At 41.5% G+C, this 26,830-nt stretch overlaps 1 protein-coding gene across 1 annotated transcript; it reads left to right on the forward strand.

Moving 5' to 3' along the window:
* The first annotated feature begins 683 nt into the window (after nucleotides 1–683).
* Nucleotides 684–26,830, forward strand: MAPKAPK5 (MAPK activated protein kinase 5). The gene is made up of 14 exons (XM_053473228.1): nucleotides 684–882; nucleotides 6,270–6,343; nucleotides 7,275–7,350; nucleotides 8,620–8,717; nucleotides 16,040–16,148; nucleotides 16,913–17,002; nucleotides 17,435–17,530; nucleotides 18,398–18,478; nucleotides 18,837–19,024; nucleotides 22,186–22,306; nucleotides 23,219–23,349; nucleotides 24,036–24,151; nucleotides 25,925–26,029; nucleotides 26,129–26,830. The coding sequence occupies exons 1-14, from the start codon at nucleotides 847–849 to the stop codon at nucleotides 26,224–26,226; spliced, it is 1,419 nt and encodes a 472-aa protein (XP_053329203.1). The 5' UTR covers nucleotides 684–846; the 3' UTR covers nucleotides 26,227–26,830.

Genomic DNA, 26,830 nt, shown 5'->3' on the forward strand with positions numbered 1-26,830 from the left:
TAATGGTGCCACATAGGGTATTATTACCTGGCCTGACTTCACAGCACATGTAGATACTTATTCTGGAGTAAAGGAAAACGTGCATGCTCACAGATGGCATTAGGTTGTATAAGATAATCATCAGGGTAAGGTAATCTAGTAATGTTTTTCCCCACACCAAAATCACCACTGGCAGCCCCCTTTAAAACGAGGGGAATTCTCTGACATCCCATGGCATTTGGTCACCATACCTATAGAAGATTTACATAATCTTATGGTTAATGTTAAACATCAGGACTGCCTTTTGTCCATAACTGCTTCAAAGCAATGTCTGACCTAATGAAGTAATTCACATATTAATAATAAAGTTTAGAACAAAAAAAGCCATCTGCCCTCAACAAACATGTCTCCTGCTTCATCACACGCACTAAGCGACAAAGGCTCGGAAAGCCCTTTGTGAATGGCTATCGCAGGGGTCCTTTTAACCACGGCGCGCTTCCCTAGCTGTCCAATAAGGTGCCTGTTAATATTTCCAATGAGCTTGCTGCCATATTAATACAAATTCGTTCATTATTTTAACAAATACTTTTTATTTGACACGACAAGAAAAAACATGAATCAGGCAGTGGGTTCTGCTCATGGAAGAAATGTTATTGTTATCAGGCGCTCTGTTGGTCGCTGTAAGAGGGAGGTAGTGCATTGGAGTTGGAGGAGGCCTATTCACACCTCGGTCTCAGCTTTGGTCTCTCCGGCTGCAGTCTCTTATTCTCCCCTATGTGACATTGTATGGGGGATTCGGCCGGTGGCTTCATGACTTGGTTTCGCCTTTGACTCACAGCTGTTCCGTTCAGGGCTGATACGGAAAGGATGTCTCAGACTAACGACACCGACAGAACCATTAAGGTAACTAAAATCAAAAAGACTTCTTCATCCAGAAGGTTTCTTCTCCATCAGTACCTGTCTGTTTGGGGAGGACGGGAACACAAAGGGGGCTCTATGTGAATTGTTATGCTATGGTCTGTTGAGATGTAAATGCTCTTTGGCTCATAAATAAAAGTAGGCATATTTTATGTTTAGTACATGAATCAACACATTTAACCCTTACTTAAACATGACTATAGCATGTATATGACATGTATGTTCAGAAGAAAGAAAATAGAGAATAGGGGTGTAGATGCCAGATGTTCCCTGTATGTTGTCATGCTTATTACGGGCAGTGAGATAATCCCTCGAATATCATTTGGTACATATGAGTCTATTCTCATGTGCAGTAGATCTTCACTAGTGGGCTTCTTAAGGGGTAGTTGCTGCTTAATGCCTGCCAACTATGGATGGTGGCAGTGAAGGTGCTGCGGCTGGCACCGGGGACTACCTTTGGGGGGCATACTACTAGCCCCTTTGTTGCTGTTGGCAGCTTGGGCTCCCTAGGCTGATCTTAAGTGGCTTAACGTACATGGAAACTTTATACTTACTTGTGTATATATATATATATATATATATTTAATGTTACGTCAGTTACTGTACAGTATAAAAATTCCAACTTAAAGCAGTGGGCATGTTGCCTTGGTGAAGCCCATCAATTCTATTGATTTTAAAACGTGTCAATAAAGTTTATTCAAAAACTGAGAATTAATATTTTTTTATGGGGAAAATATTAAATGTTTAATGAAATGCCATTTAAAAATACAATTTTGTAAATATTTTTTATGCTCAAGGGGTTTGTCAGTCCACATAATATATATAAATATAAATAAATATATATATATATATATATATACATATATATATATATATATATATATATATATGTATATATATATATATATATATATGTATATGTGTGTGTACGCATTTTAAAAACAAGGGAATAGCTTACAATCGCATTCTCAAGTCAAGAGAGGACCGGAGGTGGTCCGAAACGTTGGCCGTGCTGATTCAATAACTAGTGTTTAACGCGCTTTAGTACAAAGACCCGTGAGTGCCCATTTTTCTTTGGTTACATATATATATATATATATATATATATATAATGTGTAACCACACACTACTGTTCAAAAGTTAGGGTAAAAATTGGAAAAAAGTTTTCTAACGATCAATTAGCCTTTTAAACACAAACACACATATTTTGATGTCAGCGTCTTTCAATCCCTTTATTGTGAATAGTCAGGCATTTGTTTCCTGCAGTCAATATATCTGTCATTCAATGTGTCTTTTCCCCCAGTTTGCAAACAAGACCCCTTGTTTTGTTTTTTTCTTAACCTATAACTTTCATTTAGTTTTCATAACATTAAAACATATAATTTCGTTATTATCCATTACAATACGTTTAAGGCTTGAGTCATTTCTTATTGCTTTGTGGCTTGTTTCCATCTCATCTCAATGAGACGCGTCCGAGATCCTAAGCGATGCTTCTTCTACTGTCTCTATGGAGAGAGAAAAATAGCTTTGTCCGCTCAGGAGAATTGCTGAAGGATGTCATCTGATTTTGCTCTCTAATGATGTATGTAGAATACAGAACGAAGCAATGTAACCACCCCGGGGAAATTGTAACTGTATGGTCTGTAATGGTCAGTTATCGTATATGTACCTGGTATGACATTTTTCGTTGACAAATAAAAGATTGATGTTGTTTCATTAGGTTAATATCTGATGAACTAGAATAATGTGATGTTCTTTCTTCTCATGCCAAGAGTGGCTGTGCAAATAGATTTAAAGGTTTGTAATCAAACGTTCTGAGCAGTGAAATTATGATTACCCTTGACTTTCAGATTCTTACCCGTTGTTTATGGGGTATTGCTGTCCCCATGTGGGCTTTACTTATACCTACCCAGTATTTAAAGGAAAAGTCGTGTCCCCCTATCTTCCCCTTTTAAAGAGCTGCTTGATTCCACATCTGCAGTGATGGCGTGTTGGCCAGGCTTCCAGTCTGCCATGCCAGTGGCACCAGCAGTGGCACCAGCAGGTGGCATGAAGGGTTCAGGACTGAAAACATTGCACATTTATTAGTCATACAGGGCCCAGTAAAGCGATCTGCCCCTTTAAATTGTATTTACCTGTACCATCTCTGCAGGAAGGGTATTCCGTGTGTCCCCACCACAGCAAGTGACTTTATTACATTACAGCTGATCCTCTGGCCCTCTACTTCTAGACTATTAGTCTGATTCTAGTATTTCACCTGCATTTTATTTGTCCCTGTGCATATGTATATTCTCCTCTTCTATGCCAATCGTTGTCCTCATTTTCTGTGTGACGTTTTATATTGCTATTTATTTTTTATTTTATGTCTATAATCTGGGATGTTTAAGTGCGCAGGGGCATGCGATAGAACATTTAATATATAAAGGGATTCAACAACATAGGAAGTGTATTTGGAAGGAGGAGAAATGTTAGGTCATGAGGTCATGGTGACAAACTAAAGCTTACGTGGGATCAGAATATGGCTCTGCTTAATGACAAAAATAAGGAAGGAATAAGGTTTGAGGTTTTTACAGCAGGAATAATGGGCTGAATATATAATATTCTCAGATTCTATGTCCAATTCTTTATACAACTGCTAAACTTAAACACGAGGTGTCAAGTATTGTTCATGATTCTGTGCAAGGTTATATATATTTCATTATAGATATTTAATTAGAGGGGTCGCTCGTTATCGATATTAGTTTTTGTTCATTAATTTATTTCACACATTCCTTAACGTTGTTCAGTTGCCATTCATTATTTTTTGTAATGTTATGATATTACATAATCAGGTTTATTAGTAAATGAGTGTATCTGCAGGAGAGAGTTTTATTCTTGACTGCTCGTTGTGAAAGGATATGCACCACAAGCTTCTCGTGCAAGAGCTGGCCCTTCATAATGCATAGTTCAGTTGCTGATGTGACTCATGAAGTCACACAGATTTCACTATCCATTATGCAGGGCCAACCAAGCTCTTTTTTTGGAAGAGACGCTACTTCAGGCCGGTGCATAATGAAGTTTGTGAGCTGAAACCGCAACTCTCGTGCAAACGTTTGCTTCAGTGACTAAACACCTGAATGCCTCTGTGGCCTTGAGAGCTGGGAATAGTAAGCTACTAGCAACCACCAATGGTAGGAATGGCTGAGATAAAGCTGGAGCCCGGTGGCTAGTGGTGTAAGAGGGTTTTTCACACCCGTGGACCCCCTTAGATATAAAACGGACCTGTTCAGCTACTCCATTCACACAAATCCAGTTCTTTATCTCAGCTGGGGAGTTGTGTTGTATTAACATTGTTGAAATATTTCTGCATTGTGCTTGTTGACTTAACACTTTTTGTTCCCCAAAATGTTTTAATTACTATTGCTTGTTTGCTCATGAATCTGTTATAGAATACTTTTTTTTCCCGAAGGAAATGAAGGCTAAGGGTTAGCGTTATTATATACAGCAAAGATTATGCAAAGATGAGATCAGGTTTCTCGGCTGGCAGACTCTAACATTTATTTACCACCCATCCATAATTCCTGAGCTCACAGCGTCTGCTTTCTACTCTGTTTCACCATACAAATCCCCCACCTGGCTTCGTCCGAACAATTCAAGGCATAGTCTTTCTTCTCATTCTGCAATTTGTAGACTAACCTTTTCTATAATACACTGTATTAGCGAATTGGCATGTGCTGTTTAATTACGTTTTTGAATTTTTATTTAGAAATTTTGTGGCTGTTTTTGTTTTTGGAATACAAATATAATATATACCGTATTTGCTCGATTATAAGACGACCCTGATTATAAGACGACCCCCCAAAATCTGAATATTAACTTAGGAAAAAAGAAAAAGCCTGAATATAAGACGACCCCAAAGGAAAAAAGTTTTACCAGTAAATGTTAATTCATGTAAACTATTTTTTTTAATAAAAGCTATGATTGAGAAAAATATTTTTTTTGTTTGTATTTCCTTGTATTTTCCAACCTGTCCCCCAGTTACGCACATCTGCCCCCAGGCTTGCCACTCCAATATTGCACTGTGGCCCATGATATGCCTTTTAACCCTCTATATGCCACTGTGCCCCATGGTATGCCTTTTGACCCCCTATGTGCCACTCTGCCTCCAGAAATGCCTTATACCCCTATATCCCACTCTGGCATTAAGGGGGTTAAAATGCATATTATGGGGCAGAGTGGCATATAGGGAGGTATAAGGCATTTCTGGAGGCAGAGTGGCATTAAGGGAGTTAAAAGGCATTGTATAGAGCACTCTGCCTCCAGAAATGCCTTATACCCCTATATGCCACTCTGGCATTTAGGGGGTTAAAAGGCATATTATGGGGCAGAGTGGCATATAGGGAGGTATAAGGCATTTCAGGAGGCAGAGTGCTCTATTAAATGCCCCCTTAACGCCACTCCAGAAATGCCCTATGCCCCCATTTAACACACACACACCCTATACCCCCATTTAACTAACACACACACACTCACTCTCTCTCACCCCTCTCTTACCCCTCTCTTACCGGTGCTTCCAGCCAGGGCAGCGGGTTGACGCCGCCTTCCGCTGCAGCCGGAAGGAGGTGGAGTTGGCAGCGGGGGTTTGTATGCGTCCGTCGCGTATACTTTCCCCGGCTGTCAGAGATCAGAGTGCTGCACCGGTGCGGGGAACTCTGATCTCTGACAGTCGGGGAAGGTCTACGCGACGGACGCAGACAACCCCCGCTGCTAGCCACACCTCCTTCCGGCTGCAGCGGACGTTGTCCCGGTATACAGCAGGAAGCACCGGTAAGTGTGTGTATGATGGGGGGGTCAGGTGAGACAGGAGAATCCAGGTCCCCTGCAGCGGTGCGGGGGATCTGGATCTTAGTCTCCTAATCAGACCTCTATTTGAGGTCTGATTAGAAGACGACCCCGATTATAAGACGAGGGGTATTTTTCAGAGCATTTGCTCTGAAAAAAACCTTGTCTTATAATCGAGCAAATACGGTATATAGCAGCACCCCATAGCCGTCATTTAGAAGCACCCATAAGGGAATGAAAGCTCGAGATTTCTAACGAGAAAATTCTTTGGTGTGTTCTTTCTTTGCTTGATGGATGATACGCACCCTTAAACCTGGGTGTATATATAATATATATGCCCACGTGTGTGATGCCACCATTGATTTAGTCTGATTTTATCTTAAGATGCCCGCGCCAGCCTTGTTCTGATAAATATTTCTAATTATGCAATGTTACAAAGGTGCGTTTTCACAAAGGAGTTGTCGTAAATTTGTTTAATGTTTTCTAAAGCAATCCAGAAAAGATCTGCCGGGTTTTTTTTTTTAATCACTTATGGTTTGTTTTATATGTAGGAGTCGTCCATCTTGGAGGAGTACAACATTAACTGGACCCAGAAGCTTGGAGCGGGTATCAGCGGCCCTGTAAGGTAAACAAAATACGCATTAGTACCCGTTTACCTTTGTTCACCCCCAGTATTTGTTCTGCTCTATACTTGCTATAGACTAATTTACTATGTTATCATGTGCATCTTGAAACAAGGTAATGTTCTACATCATATAGTTCCAGTCTATGGAAAAAATAAAAACACGTGCGACATTATAATCGGTGTAAAGGAGATTAACCCAGAGCATGTTTATATTTTTCTTACATCCAGAAGCTTTGGAAGTGACTTTGGCTACTTTGGTTGGGGTCTTTTTCCTGCCTTATTCTAGATTGTTGGTGCACACAGGCCATGAAAGATGTTGAGTGGCTAGTGGCCGGTTTCATTTTTAGGTCCAGCTATCCTTTTAGGTACAGATATGTTCTAGGCTGTGGTCGCGCAAGCTGTTGTTCACCATGCATGGTCTTCATCTATTTATACCGCTTCCTTTTCTGTCGTCTCCTGTGCATAGTGGCCACGCTATACTCTCATTCCAGTCTCCCTCTGCCATTGTCACGGCTTCTTGTATCGCATAACGGTCCCGGTATACCCCGTGCTACTGGATCTCTCTGACATTTCTGCACACGTAGTTTGTTTTTTTTGTACGCGGTCTAAGATTACATTTCATAACCACACATATTCTCTGAAGACACTGCCCTCTGTCTATACATGCCATATCCTCTTAGAAGGCTAAATTTAAAAAGGCCCTGCCGATCTTAATTTGAAAGTCACTGGTTTGGAAATAGATATAAAATGTGTATTTAAGCAAGAATAGTTTAAAGAAGATTCTGTGGTCAGTGGGTTTCTACATTTCTGCTGTATGATATAATTGTGCTGAATTTTCACCACTGGTCACCATATACATTAAGAACTACTTTATATTACTTATGGGAGTTTACAGCGATTTACAGGATACTAATAACCATTCTTCATGCAGAGTCTGTGTGAAAAAATCAGCGCAGGAACGTTTTGCATTGAAAATCCTCCTGGATCGCCCAAAAGCCAGAAATGAGGTGAGTGCGTTGTGCTTAGTTTATTTTCTTTCTACTGTATCAGTAATTGTTATATATTAGGCAGGGAACCCATCTTTCAATATGCCGCTCCATCTATGTTCCTGGCTTTTGGCAACAATGCTGAAACGAGTATCATGCTAATTTCTTCTGCTTTTGCCATGACTGGGCCTGTTCATTAAACTAATCTGTTTAAAGGAATAAGGTAAGATTTCAAAGGATGCCTAAAATATAGCGAAACTTAATATAAAACCGTATGTTATAATACTGTACCATACCATTTAAAATGTTTTTGCAGAAAAGGGCCCTTAAAAATCTTTACCTGTGCAGTTTGACGTAGTATACAGTGGAAATCAATACATTTAAGTTCAGCGTATCCATTCATTAAATCCCGTTAGCTCAGCCAGACAGGGAAGTAAGCCCTACATTTGTCCTTCTAGCTGCTCTGGGCATCCATTGTCTTTATTTCAAGCCATTGAAGTCATTCAACAACATGAGGGAGACTTCGGCCTTTAGTTAAATGGTATATTAGGTCATATATATATTGATGAGTAGGAAAAAGGGACCTCTAACAAGAGGTGGACATGATGGTCCATGAGCTTGATCTCCTGATTATGATTCCTTCCCAGCAGTGCTGCTGTTTTGTGGGTTGTAGTGTTTAATCATGCACTTAGAGGTGTATTAAAACATTCCAACTCAACAACCTGTTCAGCCATTATGAAGGCTAAGTGAGCTTTTCCCGAGACTGAGCTGGTCCCGTCTAATGTATAGCAAGAGAGTCAACTCACTCAGCTCATCTTACAGGAGACACTTACTTTATCTATCTTGTCTCCATGATGCTCAGAGGTTAGTCATTGAAAATGTTTTAGCTGACAGGAACTAACTTTTTAAAGTGTTCCATTGACATATATATATATATATCTCGTCATACCCAAACCTCAATCTCTGCTGTTAGAACATGCATGTCTAGGTCCATTGTCTTGTTTTGAGTGTTTGACAAGAGCTTACGTCCATTTCACATGCAATGCATTTAACAAATGAGATGGGTCATCTGTCGCCTACCGGTGGGGCAGTCAAGAGGGCAACATGTGGATGTCCAAACCAGATAAGTAACCCTGTTGCACGATGTGCCATATCCAATGTCAGACTTAACCTCTGTATAGTTTTAGTATTAACTGCATGTTGTGTAATAGGCCATGTTTCTGAGCTCATTCATCTGCTGCCCATGCCCGGTCTTGTTCTTCTACTCATACTGGTTACCTTTTCTTCAAGGTACGACTACACATGTTGTGTGCTTCACATCCAAACATTGTACAAATTATTGACGTTTATGCAAACAGTGTGCAGTTCCCCCACGAATCTACCCCCAGGTAAGGCCAAACAAGTACAAGCTTATTCTTCACAGTAGATGCGTGTATTGTTATAATTTTATACAACTGGACCGTGGAACCGATTAACATGTTAATTTTAGCCATTTTCACATGTATGTTAAATTAGTCTGTAAGGCACCACTCGGTAGGTGTTGGTTGGATGATATGGTTAATCCCTTTGGTCTTTATTATGTTTGTTGGGTTTTTGTGTGATAAGTGCATGGTGTAGTCTCCTAGATCTTAATTGCTTGCACTGAAAGCATAATGGAAACTCTTCATGCCATCTCTCCTGTAATTTACCTTCTTTCAAGGGATCTTTTTTTTTCCACAGAAGGCTTAGGTGTCCTGAAGGATTTTTCTTTTCCAAACTTACATAAAGTGGTTTATAGCATATTTACCTTAAATTTCTCCTCAGCCATGGCAGTGTTGGTCTGTTTTTTAAAGGATAGAAACATCTAAAAACTGAAAAGGGCTCTGTTTGTGTGCGTGTGTGCGTGTGTGTGTGTAACTTTTTTATTTAAACCCAAACTAAATTACTCAATAGCTGGGCAATGTTTCCTTGTAGAAACACTTTTCAGCATTGTCAAACTATTTTGCAGACAATATCGCTATACAAATAACACCGTTATGCAACCAATGAGGTCATTGCCCATATAGCATTAGGAGTTTGTGTTCCAAGGTGATAATTGCTTTTTAGTTAAAGGATACCCTTATCTTTATTTTCTTAAACATTTTATGTCTCGCTGTCATTAACGTGGGTAATGAGTAACAAAGGTGATGTGGTTCTGGCTATACAGTTGTGACAAACACGCTATGGGGTTAAAGGGTAAGTTCTGTCCCTGTTTTGGGATGCATTTGCTACCAATGCTTCCCCCCCAGAGGCTTGATTCAGGATAGGGTGCAAACATCTGGAATATGGGACTTAAAGGCTAAGGGGAACTATAATAAAAATCAAAAAAAAATCAAATATGTAAACTTTGCTCTACAGAGTTGTGTGCTATGATGACAAAAAAGTATTGCTGTAATAAACAGCTATAGCTAGGCAAATGTACATGTTTTACAAGCTTTACACGCCCAGACAGATATTTACCTGCAAATGAAGTCAAGAAGGGCAAAGGAAGACAAATATTACTAATGCACAATGGAACGTTGGAGAGAAGTGGCAAAACAGTTGTCTAGCCAGTTTGATTAGACTGTGTGGAATCCTGCATTGGTGTATAAAGAACATTAACTCTTATGGTCATATGCACTATGATACATCTGCTATCTGAGTGGCCCCTTTAACTTACTGTATTCTAGCAAATGCATGGAGAAATTTAGATAAATCCCCTCCCCCATGCGTTTAACTGTTTCACCATTCCCCAGCCAAACACACCTGCTCCTTGCCCCTGGGCGTTTTTTTCGGTGTACTTTCCGCTGGCCGCGTACAGCGCTGGTTCTTGTCAGAGTTTGAGGATGAAATGAGACTCTAATTGATTTCAGCGGGGAGTGCTTTCCTGCCACTGATTGGCCGCTTGAGTCGGCCAAAAGTGATGTGAAAACGGAGGACGGAGAGCTGCAGCTTACAAAGTACTTTAATATGCATTCCTCATTGGTGAGGCTGCATGGGATACTAGACTTTAAGTACAGCAGCTGCATCTATTCTAGCCAGTGGCGTCTCCAGCTTTCATATTTGGGGGGGCACATGGGGGGCCAGGGACCAAAGTAGGGGGGCCAATTATAAAACGGTACATATACACTATATACATATATACACACACACACACACATATATATATATATATATATACACATATATATATACATATAAAAATGCACGTCTAACATCTATATATTTTGTTAGACGTGTATATACATATATACACACACACACACACATATATATATATATATATATATATATATACACATATATATACATATAAAAATGCACGTCTAACATCTATATATTTTTTTTTTTTAACTACATAATATGCACTTATCTCTTTGAAGTAAAGACCATGATTGTAGGGCTGCAACTAACGATTATTTTAATAATCGATTAGTTGGCCGATTATTTTTTCGATTAATCGATTAATCGGATAAAAAAAAACAATATGCAAATTTTTCGTTTATTTAAAATAATTTAATGAACTGGATGTTAAAAAACAACTTAAAATTTACATTAACATTCTTATTTTGTTATGATGTAATAAAAAACAATATTTTCAAAGTACAAGAACCCAAACACAATATTTATGAAACAAAATAACCCCAAACATTCTGAAAAGAGGTGGACTATTACTGTTCAAGAAACTTTGCCCCAGCCCTGGCACTTTGCACCCAGCACTTTGCACCCAGCACTTTGCACCCAGCACTTTGCACCCAGCACTTTGCACCCAGCACTTTGCACCCAGCACTTTGCCCCAGCCCTGGCACTTTGCACCCAGCCCTGGCACTTTGCACCCAGCCCTGGCACTTTGCACCCAGCACTTTGCACCCAGCACTCAGCACTTTGCACCCAGCCCTGGCACTTTGCACCCAGCACTTTGTATCCAGCACTTTGCCCCAGCCCTGGCACTTTGCACCCAGCACTTTGCCCCAGCCCTGGCACTTTGCACCCAGCACTTTGCCCCAGCCCTGGCACTTTGCACCCAGCACTTTGCCCCAGCCCTGGCACTTTGCACCCAGCAAGCACTTTGTACACAGCACTCAGCACTTTGCACCAGCACTTTGCACTTTGCACCCAGCCCTGGCACTTTGCAGCCAGCCCTGGCACTTTGTACCCAGCACTGGCACTTTGCACCCAGCACTTTGCACTGTGCCCCTGCACCCAGTCTCCAACTCTGCCCTGCACCCAGCCCTGCCCCCACACTCACACTCTGCCCTGCACCCACTCTGCCCTGCACCCACACTCACACCCTGCCCTGCATCCCCACCCCCACTCTGCCCTGCACCCAGTCTCCCACTCTGCCCTGCACCCACACTCACACCCTGCATCCCCACCCCCACTCTGCCCTGCACCCAGTCTCCTGCCCTGCACCCCCCACCCCCACTCTGCCCTGCACCCACACTCACACCCTGCATCCCCTGAAACCCCACCCCCACCCCACCGTGGACCCCCACCCCCGCGAACCGCTCTGTGCGAATGGAGCCACTCGCACAGAGCGAACCGCTCTGTGCGAATGGAGCCACTCGCACAGAGCGAACCGCTCTGTGCGAATGGAGCCACTCGCACAGAGCGAACCGCTCTGTGCGAATGGAGCCACTCGCACAGAGCGAACCGCTCTGTGCGAATGGAGCCACTCGCACAGAGCGAACCGCTCTGTGCGAATGGAGCCACTCGCACAGAGCGAACCGCTCTGTGCGAATGGAGCCACTCGCACAGAGCGAACCGCTCTGTGCGAGTGGCTCCACTCGCACAGAGCGATTCGCTCCGTGCGAGTGGCTCTGTGCGATCTGTGCACATAGACATGAAGAATACTTACCTCCGGAACGCGTCACATCCGTCACGTAGCTAGAAGGCGGAGACTGCAGAGCGTGTAGCAGAAGCGGGGAACGCTCGCGGAGGTAAGTAAAAGGAGCCGAGTGCTCCAACAACGAATCGATCACTCGATTAATCGATAACGGAAATCGTCGACAACGATTTCCGTTATCGATTATTATCGATTTTATCGATTCGTTGTTTCAGCCCTACATGATTGAAATATGATTTCAAAATAACAGCTAAACTGGTAGTTATTTTTCATTCTTTAATATTAGCCCCTGCTGACAATATATATAAATATTAGACCCTGCTGCCGATATATAGAAATATTACACCCTGCTTCCGATATATATTAATATTAACCCCTGCTGCGGATATATATTGATATTAGCCCCTGCTGCCGATATATACTTATATTATACCCTGCTGCCGATATATATTAATATTAGCCCCTACTGCCAATATATTTTATTAGTCCCTGCAGCCAATATATATAATTAGCCCCTGCAGCCTATATATATTAATATTAGCCCCTGCTGCCAATATGAATATAAATACTAGCCCCTGCTGCCAATAAATATTAATATTAGCCACCGCTGCCAATAAATATTAATATTAGCACCTGCTGCCAATATATGGTAATATTAGCTCCTGCTGCCGATATATATTAGCTCCTGCTGCCGATATATATTAGCCCCTGCTGCCGATATATATTAATATTAGACCCTGCTGCCGATATATATATAGTATTAGTCCCTGCAGCCAATATATATTAATATTAGCCCCTGCAGCCAATATATATTAATATTAGATGTTGCTGCCAATATATATAAATATTAAACACTGCTGTCAATATATAAATAAATATTAGACCCTGCTGCCAATATATAAATAAATATTAGCCCCTGCTGCCAAAACATATATAAATATTTGCCCCTGCTGCCAATATATATATAAATATTAGAACCTGCTGCCAATATATTTTATAGTGAAAAAATTGGACCCTACCCAAGCATTTCCTTGGGCCCCGCTCAACGCTCCCTTGCATGCAATCACTCCCTCCGCTACCATACCAAAAAACAAATATTTGCCACACTGACTGCAGATCAGTGAGAGTCAGTCCTGCACCGAGAGGTCCTCTCCCATGTAATCATCCCCAGAGTACCTTTGTCCCCTCATTCACTAAACCATACTGCTCTTTTACTTACACCCTGTAGTTCAGGTATAGATCAAATAAACAACACATGGAAACAGCACATGCAACTGAATGAGATAAAAAAAAAACTTGTATTTGCAGGTATACATAAATAATGTATGGAAACATAGCATTGCAGGTATAAACCAACAGAACACACAAACCCAGCATTGCAGGTATATATCAACTGGAAATCACATGTACACTCAGCACTGAAGGTATAGATCAAATAAACAACAAATGGAAACAGCACTCCAGGTATTGATCAACTGAATAAGACATACAAATCCTATATTTGCAGGTAAACATAAATAATGTATGGAAATATAGCCGATACAGATCAACAGAATAACACAAAACCCAGCTTTGCAGGTATATATCAATTGGAAATTACATATAAACTCTGCATTAAAGGTATAGATAAACCCCCTAAATTACAGGCATAGATCACTGGTCACACACCCCAAAGCCAACCCTGGCGTCCACACTGCCCCCATAGAACCTGACCAGCACCCAAATTACACATACATAGGACGTACCATCTTTGTCGCCAAACAGCCCCAGCATGAGTCAACTTTGTCCCCAAACAGCTGAACGTACGCCATGTTTGTTCCATAAACACCCTATCTGTGCCATCTTTGTCCCCATTGCCTAAACACCCTGCTTATACCATCTTATGATTCACAAACACTTTTACAGTCACTCACTAATTCACACAATCATTCATTCTTTCACACATTATTATTATTATTTACACATATTCATTAATGCATCCACACATTAATCCATTCATTCTCTCTCTCATTCTGAATTTTTATTTCAATGTTCTTGCCACCCTCCTTTCTCCCTAGCTACCCCCTCTCCCTCCCTATCTACCCTATCTAAACCCTCTCTGTCCCTACTCTATGTAACCCCTCTCCCTCCCTGAAGTTCACTTACCTTGGGCTTGTAGAAGTCCAGCGGTGGGAACGCGAGGTCCCTGTCTCCCTGGTTCTGCCGCAGTGTGCGCGGCTTCACTGTTGAGCGCCAGATATGACATCATATACCGGCGCTCAACTTGAAATGCCGGCACTGCGACCAAGGCAGAGGCCTCGCGGAGAAGAGTGAGATGTGCCGAACGGTTTCTGAAAACTTATTCCTCAGCAACCGTTCGGCGCCTCTCTCTCTCCTCCACGTCTATTACAAAAAAAAAAAAAAAAAGACGGCGTTTCAATTGGGGGGGCACCCGGGGGGGCACAGCATGATGTAGGGGGGGCCATGGCCCCCTCTGCCCCCCCCCTGCCGACGCCACTGATTCTAGCTGACACCACTCAGTTTCATTCTGAAACACAGATGCTATATTAGCAGAGATAAGGTTGGCCATTAATGTGTAGCATCCATGCATGATCACCTGCCCTAAAACAAGGCCAGTATTGGTATATGCGTAATGATTGACATAAACTACAAAATGTCCTTAATTAAAGCCAAGTGGAACACTTTCCGCTTCAGGTTTTATCTTGTAATCATTCATTACACACAAGTGTAACCGACAATATTGAACTGGGATGTTCAGGGACACTTGAAGAAAACAAATACTTGTTACCAATGCCACCTTTTGTACAGACAATGGCGGTGCCTTCAAGCTCTTTTCAGTTGAAGATGTTGCTCTCCTTTTAAATAGATGAACTAGATAATATAGAGATGACATGAAGTGCTTTTAAAGAAAACCTTTTACTTTGAAAAAATCGAATTGGTATGAATTGTTAGTACCAATGTTGTAAGGATGTGCTCTTGGTTGGACATTATAATATCTTGCTAATGTCTCATTCATATTCTTAGGGTTACATATTGACCAGTGTGTACCAGGTATTACCCTGCGATCATGATGTGTGCAGCCTTTTAGGACTGGAGCTTGACTGCCTTGATATACGCAATCCCTTGGCCAATATTGTCAGGCCAATAACTCCTACATGAAATAACATCCTATGTATGTGTGATCAGTTCATAGCGCTTTAAATGAATAGAACAGGCTCTGGAAGGTACTAGGCTTTATAGCTTAGTACCAGTGCTAAATGCAGATATGTTGTTAAAGTGAGGGTCACCTTCTTTGTCATAGTAGATTTGTAGAGTCCAAGATGGGGCTGCCTTCTGTAAACTGATGCCCACTTTTTTTAGAATCACAAACTCAAAACGATGAGATGGAAAGCGGGACAGCTTATGTGTGTATATTGACTGTCTTTCTAATTATAATGCATATGTTCCTTACTCAACTACCAGCCAATTGTTTGACTACTTGTTTGTGCCAATTGGCCCTATTGTCAGCCCCTTTTGGAACCCTGATACCCGTGTGTTCACTGGCTTCCTTTCATATCCTGAACTGCCTGCTATCTGTGCCAGTTTGTAATAGATTAATGCCCACTGCTGAGAACCTGTGCTGCTATACATATCCCTTATCTTGGGAAGAATTAAACTATTCTGGAAGGCAGCGAGGTGGATGCTACCACTGCTGGCGGAGAAGTGCCAGTGCTGTCGGTTTGGGGCATGACCTTCACCCGTACCGTATCTAAAGACATACCCATAAATGGGGAAACGCAGAACATTTTAGGATAAGGTCACACCTCCCAGCATCCTGGCATCAGCATTACTTGCATATTCACTCTTTAAATTAACACTTTTGAACAGGGCACGGCTCCTAATTGTTATGGAGATGATGGAGGGGGGCGAGCTGTTTCACAGAATCAGCCAGCACCGGCACTTCACTGAGAAGCAAGCCAGCCAAGTAACAAAGCAGGCAAGTTCCAGAAACTCCACCAGCAGTCTTGCAATGATCAACTTAAAGGGTTAAAGGCATACCAAAGGGACCTAGATTATCACGTGACCTTATTGCCTGCTTTGTTATAATCAGAATATCCAGTGCACGTCACAACCTGCACAGCGATTTTCAGCCATTCTGTGTGTAACTTCCTTTTTGTGGGGGGTTACCATAAGCTTGTACTCTGCTTGAAGGGTCTGCAAGGGGTTGCGGGCCTTTCTTTGGTGTGAAAATGTTAAATTGTATTTGATCAAACCCAAACTCAGTAGCGATGATTTCTGTCCTCCTCCATGTTGGATTTCTCATTACTGATTTGCATTCATGTCTGATTTTATAGGGTGATAACAGGATCTTCTTTCTTTACTTGCTAAAAAGGGGTTCTTAATGCACTGCTCAGGCTTTCCTACCACCTCCAGTGCAGATGTACAAGATTATCGCAAACTGCTTCTTCAAGAAGCCATAGTATCTGTTTAATGTAGTATGTTTATGTCCCTGGGGTGCACTAACCCGCTGCTGTCTGCTGCTCTGGTGTAGCCAGTCTCTCTGGCACTGAAAGGTTGAGTATACCTATGACAGGTTATTTATTTATTGCTTTTAACATTAGCGGAGCCATTCATGAACTTGGCTCGCTGCAACCTCTTTATTGCTAGGAGACTGTATGTGCACATCCTTCGGGCAATAGAGAGGTTGGTTTTGGGCAAAAAGACACAATATTTGTACTGACTCGTGTTTTCTTTTTGTAGATCGCTTTGGCCTTACAACATTGTCACTCATTAAACATTGCGCACAGGGATCTCAAACCAGAGAACCTGCTGTTTAAAGACAACTCATTGGTAAGACAATAGTGATCCTTCAGTTAGTCTTGACGGTTTCAGTCATTCTGTGTAGTCTGTCTACATATATAGAACTTGGAAACTGATGGCTGATCTACAAGATGTGATTTGTTTAAGGCGCAGGTGGATAACATAGTCTGTGACTGGATGCATCCCGTATTGATGTTCCACTAAGAGAGATTTGCACTATACAGTATTTTAGATTTGTAGAATGTACTCCATGGAAGTAGTGTAGAAAAATCACTGACATTTTGAGGCTACCACTAATAACATGACCCCATAACTTGTCAATATGTCCTTGAATCATAATCTTCTTAGTCTATGGCCTACAGGAGCTGACATTGTAGTTGCATCTCTCTTCCTGGCTTTGTGACTGTGACTCTCTCTGTATGGAACTTGTTTTTTTATTTTCAACTTTTTTGTGTGTTTCAGGATGCACCCGTTAAATTGTGTGATTTTGGGTTTGCCAAAATAGATCAAGGTGACCTAATGACACCACAATTTACTCCATACTATGTTGCTCCTCAGGTAAGTACCCACTTGTAAAAAAAAAAAAAAAAAAAAAATTCTTGGCATTTCATTATTCATATTAAATTAATATTCCTACTCTAAGAAACTGCATTATTTATCTGACGACAGTGGAAAGGTAGTTAACTAATCCTAGAAAAAAAAAAGCAGTGAACAATACCAATGCACAGTAGCTCGTGTTCAGTAGACCCCAACAGTACAGCAGTCGCCAGCACTTGTGTTGCTGAAAGAAGAACATCAGTGAAGCAAACACTGATCTCAAGTATGACTATCCCATTAATGTGATGATCGTAGTGAATCCGCACGTATGCTTCAGTCAAGTTCTTTGATGCGCCTCTACGAAGCCTGTATGTACAAGAAAAAAAAGTTTGCTTCTGGTAGAGAAAAAATATTTGTTATTTTAGCCTTTCATATAGTTGACTAGAATGATTACGTTCCACTTCACGCCACGTGTACAGTGATTTATTGCTTGTTTTTTTAATTTCTATATTGTTGATAGCTATAATCAATTTGTATGGCAACCCAATTAATGTAGGATGATCATTCTAGAACACAAAATAGACAGTGCTCAAGGCATATAATGTATATTTGACTCACCCCAGTATATAGGTGTCCAGTATGAAATAGAAACAAGATACTTCCCGCATTCACAAGTCAAAAACAGACTTGACCGTGAGTATAGTTAAAAAATCAGTAATGTTTATTCAATTCCTTCTAAAATACAAAAACACTGCTCGACCAGCAACACCAAACAGAGAGACGCGTTTCATCCTATACAGAACTTAATCATAGACTCGTTCTAGAAGCGCAGATTACAATATGGCGATATACTGTGGCTGACGCACTCATTCTCCTTTTGTGCCCCAGGTTTTGGAAGCACAGAGAAGACACCAAAAAGAAAAATCTGGAATTATTCCTACCTCACCGACACCTTACACTTACAACAAGGTAAATTCAGAAACACAAGGCTTTGGCGCAGACCGAAAGATAACAAATTGATTGTAACACAACTCTCAGAATATTGAATGTAGAATAAGCCCTCACGCAAGCCTTTTGATAATTATAATATGATCAGGTAATTGTGAAAGAATGAATCTGGATTTGGCTCACACCTCTAGCAGGCGCCATGTTTAGTGATAAAGGACCCTATAGCCTTAAATGTAATGAGACTAATACAGCATATGTAAGGGAAGATTATCATAAAGACAGCTGTGGGACCAATGCTTCTGTGAGCTATTCCTGATGTACCAGGGCGATGAATAAACCAATGCTTCTTTGTTGACCCATGATTCTTTGTCTCTCCCAGAGCTGTGACTTATGGTCGATGGGTGTCATTATTTATGTAATGCTCTGTGGATACCCTCCCTTTTACTCCAAGCACCACAGCCGGACGATCCCGAAGGACATGAGGAAAAAAATCATGACTGCAAGTTTTGAGTTCCCAGAGGAAGAGTGGAGTCAGATCTCAGAAATGGCAAAAGACGTTGTCAGAAAGTGCGTATCACTACCTTCGTTTACATTCTTCTTATTATTATTATGGTTTTATATAGTGCCATCATATTCTGCAGCGCTGTACAATGGGTAAGCAGAGCATAACAAGTAGTATATAACATAACAATTTGACTTCCAGAAACAAGAATCAGAAGAGCTTACAATCTAGTGGGATGTAGGGCTGCAACTATTATTTTCATAATCGATTAGTTGGCCGAATATTTTTTCGATTAATCAGATAAAAAAATAAATGTAAATTTTTCGTTTTATTTAAAATAATTTAATGAAGAAACTAATGTTAAAAACAAACAGCAGTATAAAAAAACTTTGAGAAAAATACATTTCTTGTTTTTATTTCCCAACCTGCCCCCCCAGTTTTGCACATCTGAGCCCAGGCTTGCCACACTGCCTCCCAGATATGCCTTATACCCTCTGATATGCCCCTCTGCCCCCCCCAGATATGCCTTATATCCCCTGTATGCCATAGTGCCCTCTGATATGCCTTATACCCCCAATATGCCACTGTGCCCCCCAATATGCCTTATACCCCCGATATACCCCTCTGCTCTCCAAATATGCATTATATGCCGCTGTGTGCCCCCCCGACTTACCCCTGTGCTCCAGACTCCATGGTGTCTAGTAGGGGCAGCCGATGATCCTCTGCGCGTAGACAAACCTCTGATGTTGCCTGTACTTTCGCTTCTATGACTGAGCACCGGAAGGTCATGTGACGCCGGTGCTCCATCATAGAAGCCCCAGCAGAAGTGCCGGCAGTAGCGGAGGTTGTCTGCGCGCAGACGCCCACCGGCTGCCAGAGAGGAAGGTTGAGGTGCGCTGTGGAAGCACCGGAAGGTCACGCTGGTGCTACATCATAGACGCCCCGGCGGAAGTCGAGGACAGTAGCGGAGGATGTCTGCACACATAGCACAGACACCCCCCAACCAGCTGTCTGAGAGGAGGATCCGGGTCCCCTGCAGCGCTGCGGGGGATCTGGATCTTAGTGTTACCGTATTTGCTCGATTATAAGACGACCCTGATTATAAGACGACCCCCCAAAATCTGAATATTAACTTAGGAAAAAAAGAAAAAGCCTGAATATAAGACGACCCCAAAGGAAAAAAGTTTTACCAGTAAATGTTAATTCATGTAAACTGTTTTTTTTAATAAAAGCTATGATTGAGAAAAATATTTTTTTGGTTTTTATTTCTTGTATTTTCCAACCTGTCTCCCAGTTACGCACATCTGCCTCCAGGCTTGCCACCCCAATATGACACTGTGGCCCATGATATGCCTTTTAACCCTTTATATGCCACTGTGCCCCATGGTATGCCTTTTGACCCCCTATGTGCCACTCTGCCTCCAGAAATGCCTTATACCCCTATATCCCATTCTGGCATTTAGGGGGTTAAAATGCATATTATGGGGCAGAGTGGCATATAGGGAGGTATAAGGCATTTCAGGAGGCAGAGTGGCATTAAGGGAGTTAAAAGGCATTGCATAGAGCACTCTGCCTCCAGAAATGCCTTATACCCCTATATGCCACTCTGGCATTTAGGGGGTTAAAACGCATATTATGGGGCAGAGTGGCATATAGGGAGGTATAAGGCATTTCAGGAGGCAGAGTGCTCTATTAAATGCCCCCTTAACGCCACTCCAGAAATGCCCTATGCCCCCATTTAACACACACACACACACACACACACACACACACACACACACACACACACACCCCCTATACCCCCATTTAACTAACACACACACACACACTCTCTCTCCCCCCCTTCCCCCTCTCTCACCCCTCTCTCCCCTCAGCCCTCTCTTACCGGTGCTTCCAGCCGGGGCAGCGGGTTGACGTCGCCTTCCGCTGCAGCCGCAAGGAGGTGGAGTTGGCAGCGGGGGTTGTCTGCGTCCGTCGCGTATACTTTCCCCGGCTGTCAGAGGTCAGAGTTCCCCGCACCGGTGCGGGGAACTCTGGTCTCTGACAGTCGGGGAAGGTCTACGCGACGGACGCAGACAACCCCCGCTGCTAGCCACACCTGCAGCGGACGTTGTCTGTGCGGATCGCGTAGACGTCAACCCGCTGCCCGGCAACACAGCAGGAAGCACCGGTAAGTGTGTGTATGATGGGGGGGGAGACAGGAGGATCCAGGTCCCCTGCAGCGGTGCGGGGGATCTGGATCTTAGTCTCCTAATCAGACCTCTATTTGAGGTCTGATTAGAAGACGACCCCGATTAGAAGACGAGGGGTATTTTTCAGAGCATTGGCTCTGAAAAAAACCTTGTCTTATAATCGAGCAAATACGGTATTATCGGAGCTTTGTTTGAGGTCGGATTATAACACGAAGGTTTTTTTTCATCTTATATTCGATAAAATCGATTCAGCTAATCGATAATGAAATTTGTTGGCAACGTTTTTCATTATCGATTATATCGATTAGTTGTTGCAGCCCTACAGGGATGTGTGCATCTACATTTTGTAAAAACTGCTGTTACTTTTTATGGAGCTCCGTTATGGGTTAATACCGAAATATCACATCTACATGCTGCCTCCGCTATGCCTATTTATAAAAACTCCCGCGTTAAGGATGCTGGGGCTATAGCTGCAATGTTAGGGTCAATGTGAACATTAACCACTTAAGTTCCTCTAATAAAATATTCATTACTGTGCCCTACAAGGTTTGGGAGAACACACTCCTGCCACGTATCTGTTCTTAATTATTTGCTTAAATAAGTGATTGGTGGCTGGTTAATTTAAGGTGATGCAGTTATTCAAACGATGTATGTGGAGTGGTGGAGGTTAAACCTGCAAAAGCACACGGCTATGCTGTAGCAAAAAAGTGTTTCTGCTAATAGAAACTTAACAAAAAAAACAGACAACGTGTTGCACATTTGGGTTTCTATGATAAGCTCATTTATATCATGCATCTTTTTCTCCAAACAACCTAAAAGGATCATTTTATTGTGCAACCAACCAAAGTGACTACAGAAAGGATACATTGTCAAAGCTCATATTTCTGATTGTCTTAATTAAATTAAGCATTGTGCAGGGCCAGCTCTGTGTTTCTCGAAGGTGATATGAGTTCATTCTTCGGATTTCCTACAGTCTCACAGTTTAGTGAATATGTACCTTTTGTCCCTGATGAGTATGCTTGTTTCTTTTATAGGCTGCTAAAGGTGAAGCCAGAGGAGCGACTCACTATTGAAGGAGTTCTAGACCACCCTTGGCTGAACTCTACTGAAGCCCTGGATAACATCTTACCATCTGCGCAGATGATGATGGACAAGGTTTTAACGCCTTCTAATTCCACCTCCTTTGTTGCTAACAGCTGATAGATTTCACTTAAGATTAATCCTTGATAGAATGTCATACTTCTGCCCATTTCAAAGGAAAATGAATGCACCGGTCGCCTATAACCGCAAAAAGGGTTTCTGGTTCATTAGTGTTTTCCTTGGAATAGTGATGTTTAGAACTGTGTACTAGCTCTCGTTTTGCCCATATTTAATTTAACTATTTTTTAATTTCCAATTCTTATGTTGGATTTCTAGACTATACAGAGTACAACCTGCTTTTGCAACATAATACAGAGGGGACCAGTCTTGTCTTTCTGTTGTACAATATGATTATTGTCTTACAGCCCCTGTTGAGTGTATCAATATCATTATTGATTAAATCTACAGCGACTGACTTAGGGCCCTTGTAACTTTGAATCGAATCAAACTGGTAATTTAAACCATAAAATTAAATCTGTTATTTCCACTGAGTAGAAGTAATGACAATACAAGGATGTATTTAAATCATAGAAGAACATTTTAGATGTGCATCTATCTTCTGTAGCTAACAATCAAGAAGACCATTTTTGTTGTAGAAGGGATCCGTTTTCACCCTTTACAAAGTGATCACCCTTTTTGGAAAATTCAGTGATTCACAGGGCCTCATGGCAACTTATGGAAGCCCTGCAGTCTCCCACCGATGATTTAGCAAGTCTGCCACCTTTTAGCATAGGCTAGCCCCAGGGTTTAGTTGGTAAGCCCCCAAGCGGCTTCATGGCATCTAGAAATCTAGATGCAATTGTCACAATATAATTAGTAGATTGTGTTCATGTTTGGCGTGCAGTCACTCCTGTCTCATTCTCTGTGCATACACATTGTTAAAGACCATCTGATTTACTGACATATTTCTGTGTCTCCCCGTTGCAGGCAGTCGTTGCTGGCATCCAGCAAGCTCATGCAGAACAACTCGCCAACATGAGAATACAAGATCTTAAAGTCAACCTGAAGCCTCTAAATATAGTCAACAATCCCATCCTGCGAAAAAGAAAACTGCTAGGGTAACTCCTTTTTATTATTATTGGTTTTAACCCGTTGGCCACATCTTGCTTCAGAATTTGCTTTGCTTTTGGTTAGTCCACATGTGTGGATATAACAAAACCTGTCTGCCTCCTTTAGATTCTAACATTTCTCCTCCTTTGAAATAAATTTCCCTCCTGTACTTTAAATTCCTTTATGTATCTATGTACTATCACGTCCCTCTCGCTTCACCATATTGAGATCCCTTAATTTTTCCAAATAATTTCTCTAATGCACACAGTTCACGGTTTTAGTAGCCATTCCCTCTAGACTGTCAATATCCTTCTTGAGAGGATCATCATTAAACTGCAGCTGCCATGGGGTGACCAGTCTTCTAATCTACTTAAGTAATTTGCCATTTGGCTTATTGCACCTGGAATATCCACAGTGTTGTAAACCTTTATAATATCTGAAAAAATACATATCTTGCCATTAAGACCTTTTGCAATATCACCACTAACAAAAAAACAAGTATAGGTCCCAATACTCATCACTGAATTACCCTATTAATAACAGGTCCTCAGAATATACACCATCAGCTACAAACTTCTGCCTTCTGTCACTCAACCATTCTGACCTCCAAAAAAAAAGAAAAAAAATCAAATTTTGCTGCAAGCAGTTGTATTCTTTTAAAAAAGGTATTGAATTTGTCCTTTTTTAATTACAGTACTAAGCCAAGAGATGGAGTTTACATCCAGGATCCAGAGAATGGAACTGACGACTGTAATGTTGCTGTAGAAAAGCTCCGAGATGTGATTGCACAGTGTATCCTGCCGCAGGCTGGTAAATTTACCTTTACAGCTACATACGTGTATGGAGATGAATCATTCTAATGCTAATCACTGTTTTGCTGATATTCTTATACGCTGGGAATTGGTTTTAACTAAGTATTATCATTATTATCTTTTATTTATATAGTGCCAACAATTTATGCAGCGCTTAATACAATACATATATTCAAGGGGTATGACAAGACAAGAATTGACAGACCGATACATTAGGTGGAGAGAGCCCTGCTCACAAGCTTACAATCTTGAGGGAGTGGGGTGACAAACATAAGGCACAGAGAAAGGGTGAGAGGTAGTGCGGTGGTTGTATCAATGACAGGGAAGTTCTGGTAGCTAAGATGGTGCGGCTTCTCTGAAGAAGTGGGTTTTGAGAGGCTTCTTGAATGTTGGGAGGGAGGGTGAATGCTGAAGGTTTGGTGGAAGTAGTGAAATCTTCTCGATGGGAAGAGGTGATAAGTGAGGAGCAGAGCCTTAGCCCATGGGAAGAACGTAGGGATCGAGTAGGAGAGTATTTGCTTATTAGGGCAGAAATGTATGGAGGAGCAGTGTGATTTTTAAATTTAAAAGGAATCCAGTGCAGTCCTCCTATTCAAGAAAATAAACTGTATTTGCTCGATCATCAATATCCCAAACTTTGGATCTTAATGAAAGAAAAAAGGAAAGGCCTGAATATAAAACAACCCTATTGGGGGGGGTCAAAACCACAGTTTTTGCTTTCTCACACACTCTGTCTCCGTACCTTCTCTGACATCTGCTTCCGTGTCCCTATCTCCTTTTCCATAGCTCTGCCTTTTCTCTTGCCTCTTCTTTTCTTTCTTCATCTGCTTCTCCTCAGTATCGGCTCCATTATCCATTTACCTGGACACGGACATGATCCTCCCCACACACACGCTGTCCCCTGATCGGAGAAACAGGGGATAAGGTTGCCGTACTCCAAAAAGTGAAAACATTGTAGATGGATAATTGAGCTGATACTGGGAAGAACCAGACTAAGAAAGAAGACAGAAGAACAAGAAGAGGCAAGAGAAGAAGCAAAGGAGACAGGGACACGGAAGTTGTCAGAGAAGGTAAGGAAAGGGAGTTGGAGAGAGTGCGGGTGAGTGACAAGCCCCTGGGCTTAGTCAGCTGTGCACTGGTGCCACAGATCTGAGGTCTGAATAACGATTTATTGATGCTAAATCTGCCCCCCCCATTACCTATAGTCATTGTGACTGTGTTAAACAAAATACCTTTGTAACTATTTACAGTGCTCTCAAGAGTTAAACCAAAGATTGTGAGTGCCCTGGGAGTGTGGATTTGTGTACCCAATAAGTGTCCTTGTCTGTGGCATCGGCAGGGATAATCCACTTAGTGTGTTAACATCCGGGAAGTGAATTTGTGTTTTCTCTGGATGTGGATACATACTTTGTAGATCTGCTTTTTAATAGTTTTGGAGAAGTAAAAACAGTCCGGAACTAGACTGAGAGGATTAGACTGATACCTATGAGAAGACCTCCAAAATATCAAAACGTATAACCCATGTCACGGGCACTATGTCTTGTGCCGGCCCAGTATAGTCCTATAATACAACTATTCTGATTTTCCATATTGTGTACCGCTTGCCCATGGGTACATGCTAAGCACAACACAGCCCATCAGGTACATGCTCGTTTCTCTCTGTTCTTCACTTTCTTGGGCCCCTGTCCTTTTTTTTTTTTTTTTTTTCCTTTTCTTGTGTGACTCTGCTTTCTCTGTGACTCTGAATTTAAAAATAATTATATTTGTACAGGAGAAAATGAAGATGAGAAACTTAACGAAGTAATGCTGGAAGCGTGGGAATGTAATAAAGACTGTAAATTATTGAGAGACACCTTGCAGAGTTTCAGCTGGAATGGTAAGATGTGGATTTAATGGGAATTTCTTTCTTGTTAAATGGCTTACATAATGGCTCAAAAAAGGAAGCGCTGAAACCTAATATTTCTCTCCCTCTTAGGTCGAGGATTTACTGATAAAGTTGATCGTCTCAAACTTGCAGAAATTGTGAAGCAAGTTATTGAAGAACAAACAAACTGTCAAGAGGATTCTCAGTAGCTAAAGTGGTTTGCCCCCCCCCTTGTTATTTTATTTTTATTTTTTTTTAAACAGGAAAAATCTTACAGCTTCTTAAACTGTAAAATAATTTTATGTAAATTAGTTATCAATGAATTTCCACATCGCTTGAACATACAGTATAAATGTAGATAGAAATTCTAGTTAAAAAAAAAAGATCATTGGTACTGTAATTTATTTAAGAAAAAAAAAAGATTTGAAGAGGAGATTTTTTTTATATATATTACTGTACTGTTAATATGTACAACCCTGGCAGGGAATACTCCGTCGTTTATTGTATTGTAGCGGTCTACAAAGGATTTGGCCCTCTTTCTGTTTTTGCCCGTACATAGCCAGTAAGGCTGTGTTACACATATCCACAGGCATGAGCTGGATAGCGCTTTCACTGACAGCAGGACCTGCGGTACATGGCAAAGCACTCTGCGGCAGAATCAGCTGGCAGTCAAAGAATTAAAATAACTTGAAAATAGGCTTTGTGGAATGTAACGGATTGGTTACCCTGGCAACCGGCATCCTCAGGAATACTTGGAAAGAGCACACGCCTTTGACCTTGTTCACCAGCTGCTCTGATTTCGTGCCAGTATAA

This window comes from Spea bombifrons, chromosome 1, assembly GCF_027358695.1.
Source record: "Spea bombifrons isolate aSpeBom1 chromosome 1, aSpeBom1.2.pri, whole genome shotgun sequence".
NCBI lineage: Eukaryota > Metazoa > Chordata > Amphibia > Anura > Pelobatidae > Spea > Spea bombifrons.

Excerpts from the sequence above, each read along its gene's own strand:
- MAPKAPK5 (XM_053473228.1), top strand. The coding sequence starts at position 847 with ATGTCTCAGACTAACGACACCGACAGAACCATTAAG. Across the intron at positions 7,351-8,619 it reads GCCCAAAAGCCAGAAATGAG|GTACGACTACACATGTTGTG; the intron begins GTGAGTGCGTTG and ends CTTTTCTTCAAG. Across the intron at positions 23,350-24,035 it reads CGAAAAAGAAAACTGCTAGG|TACTAAGCCAAGAGATGGAG; the intron begins GTAACTCCTTTT and ends TTTTAATTACAG.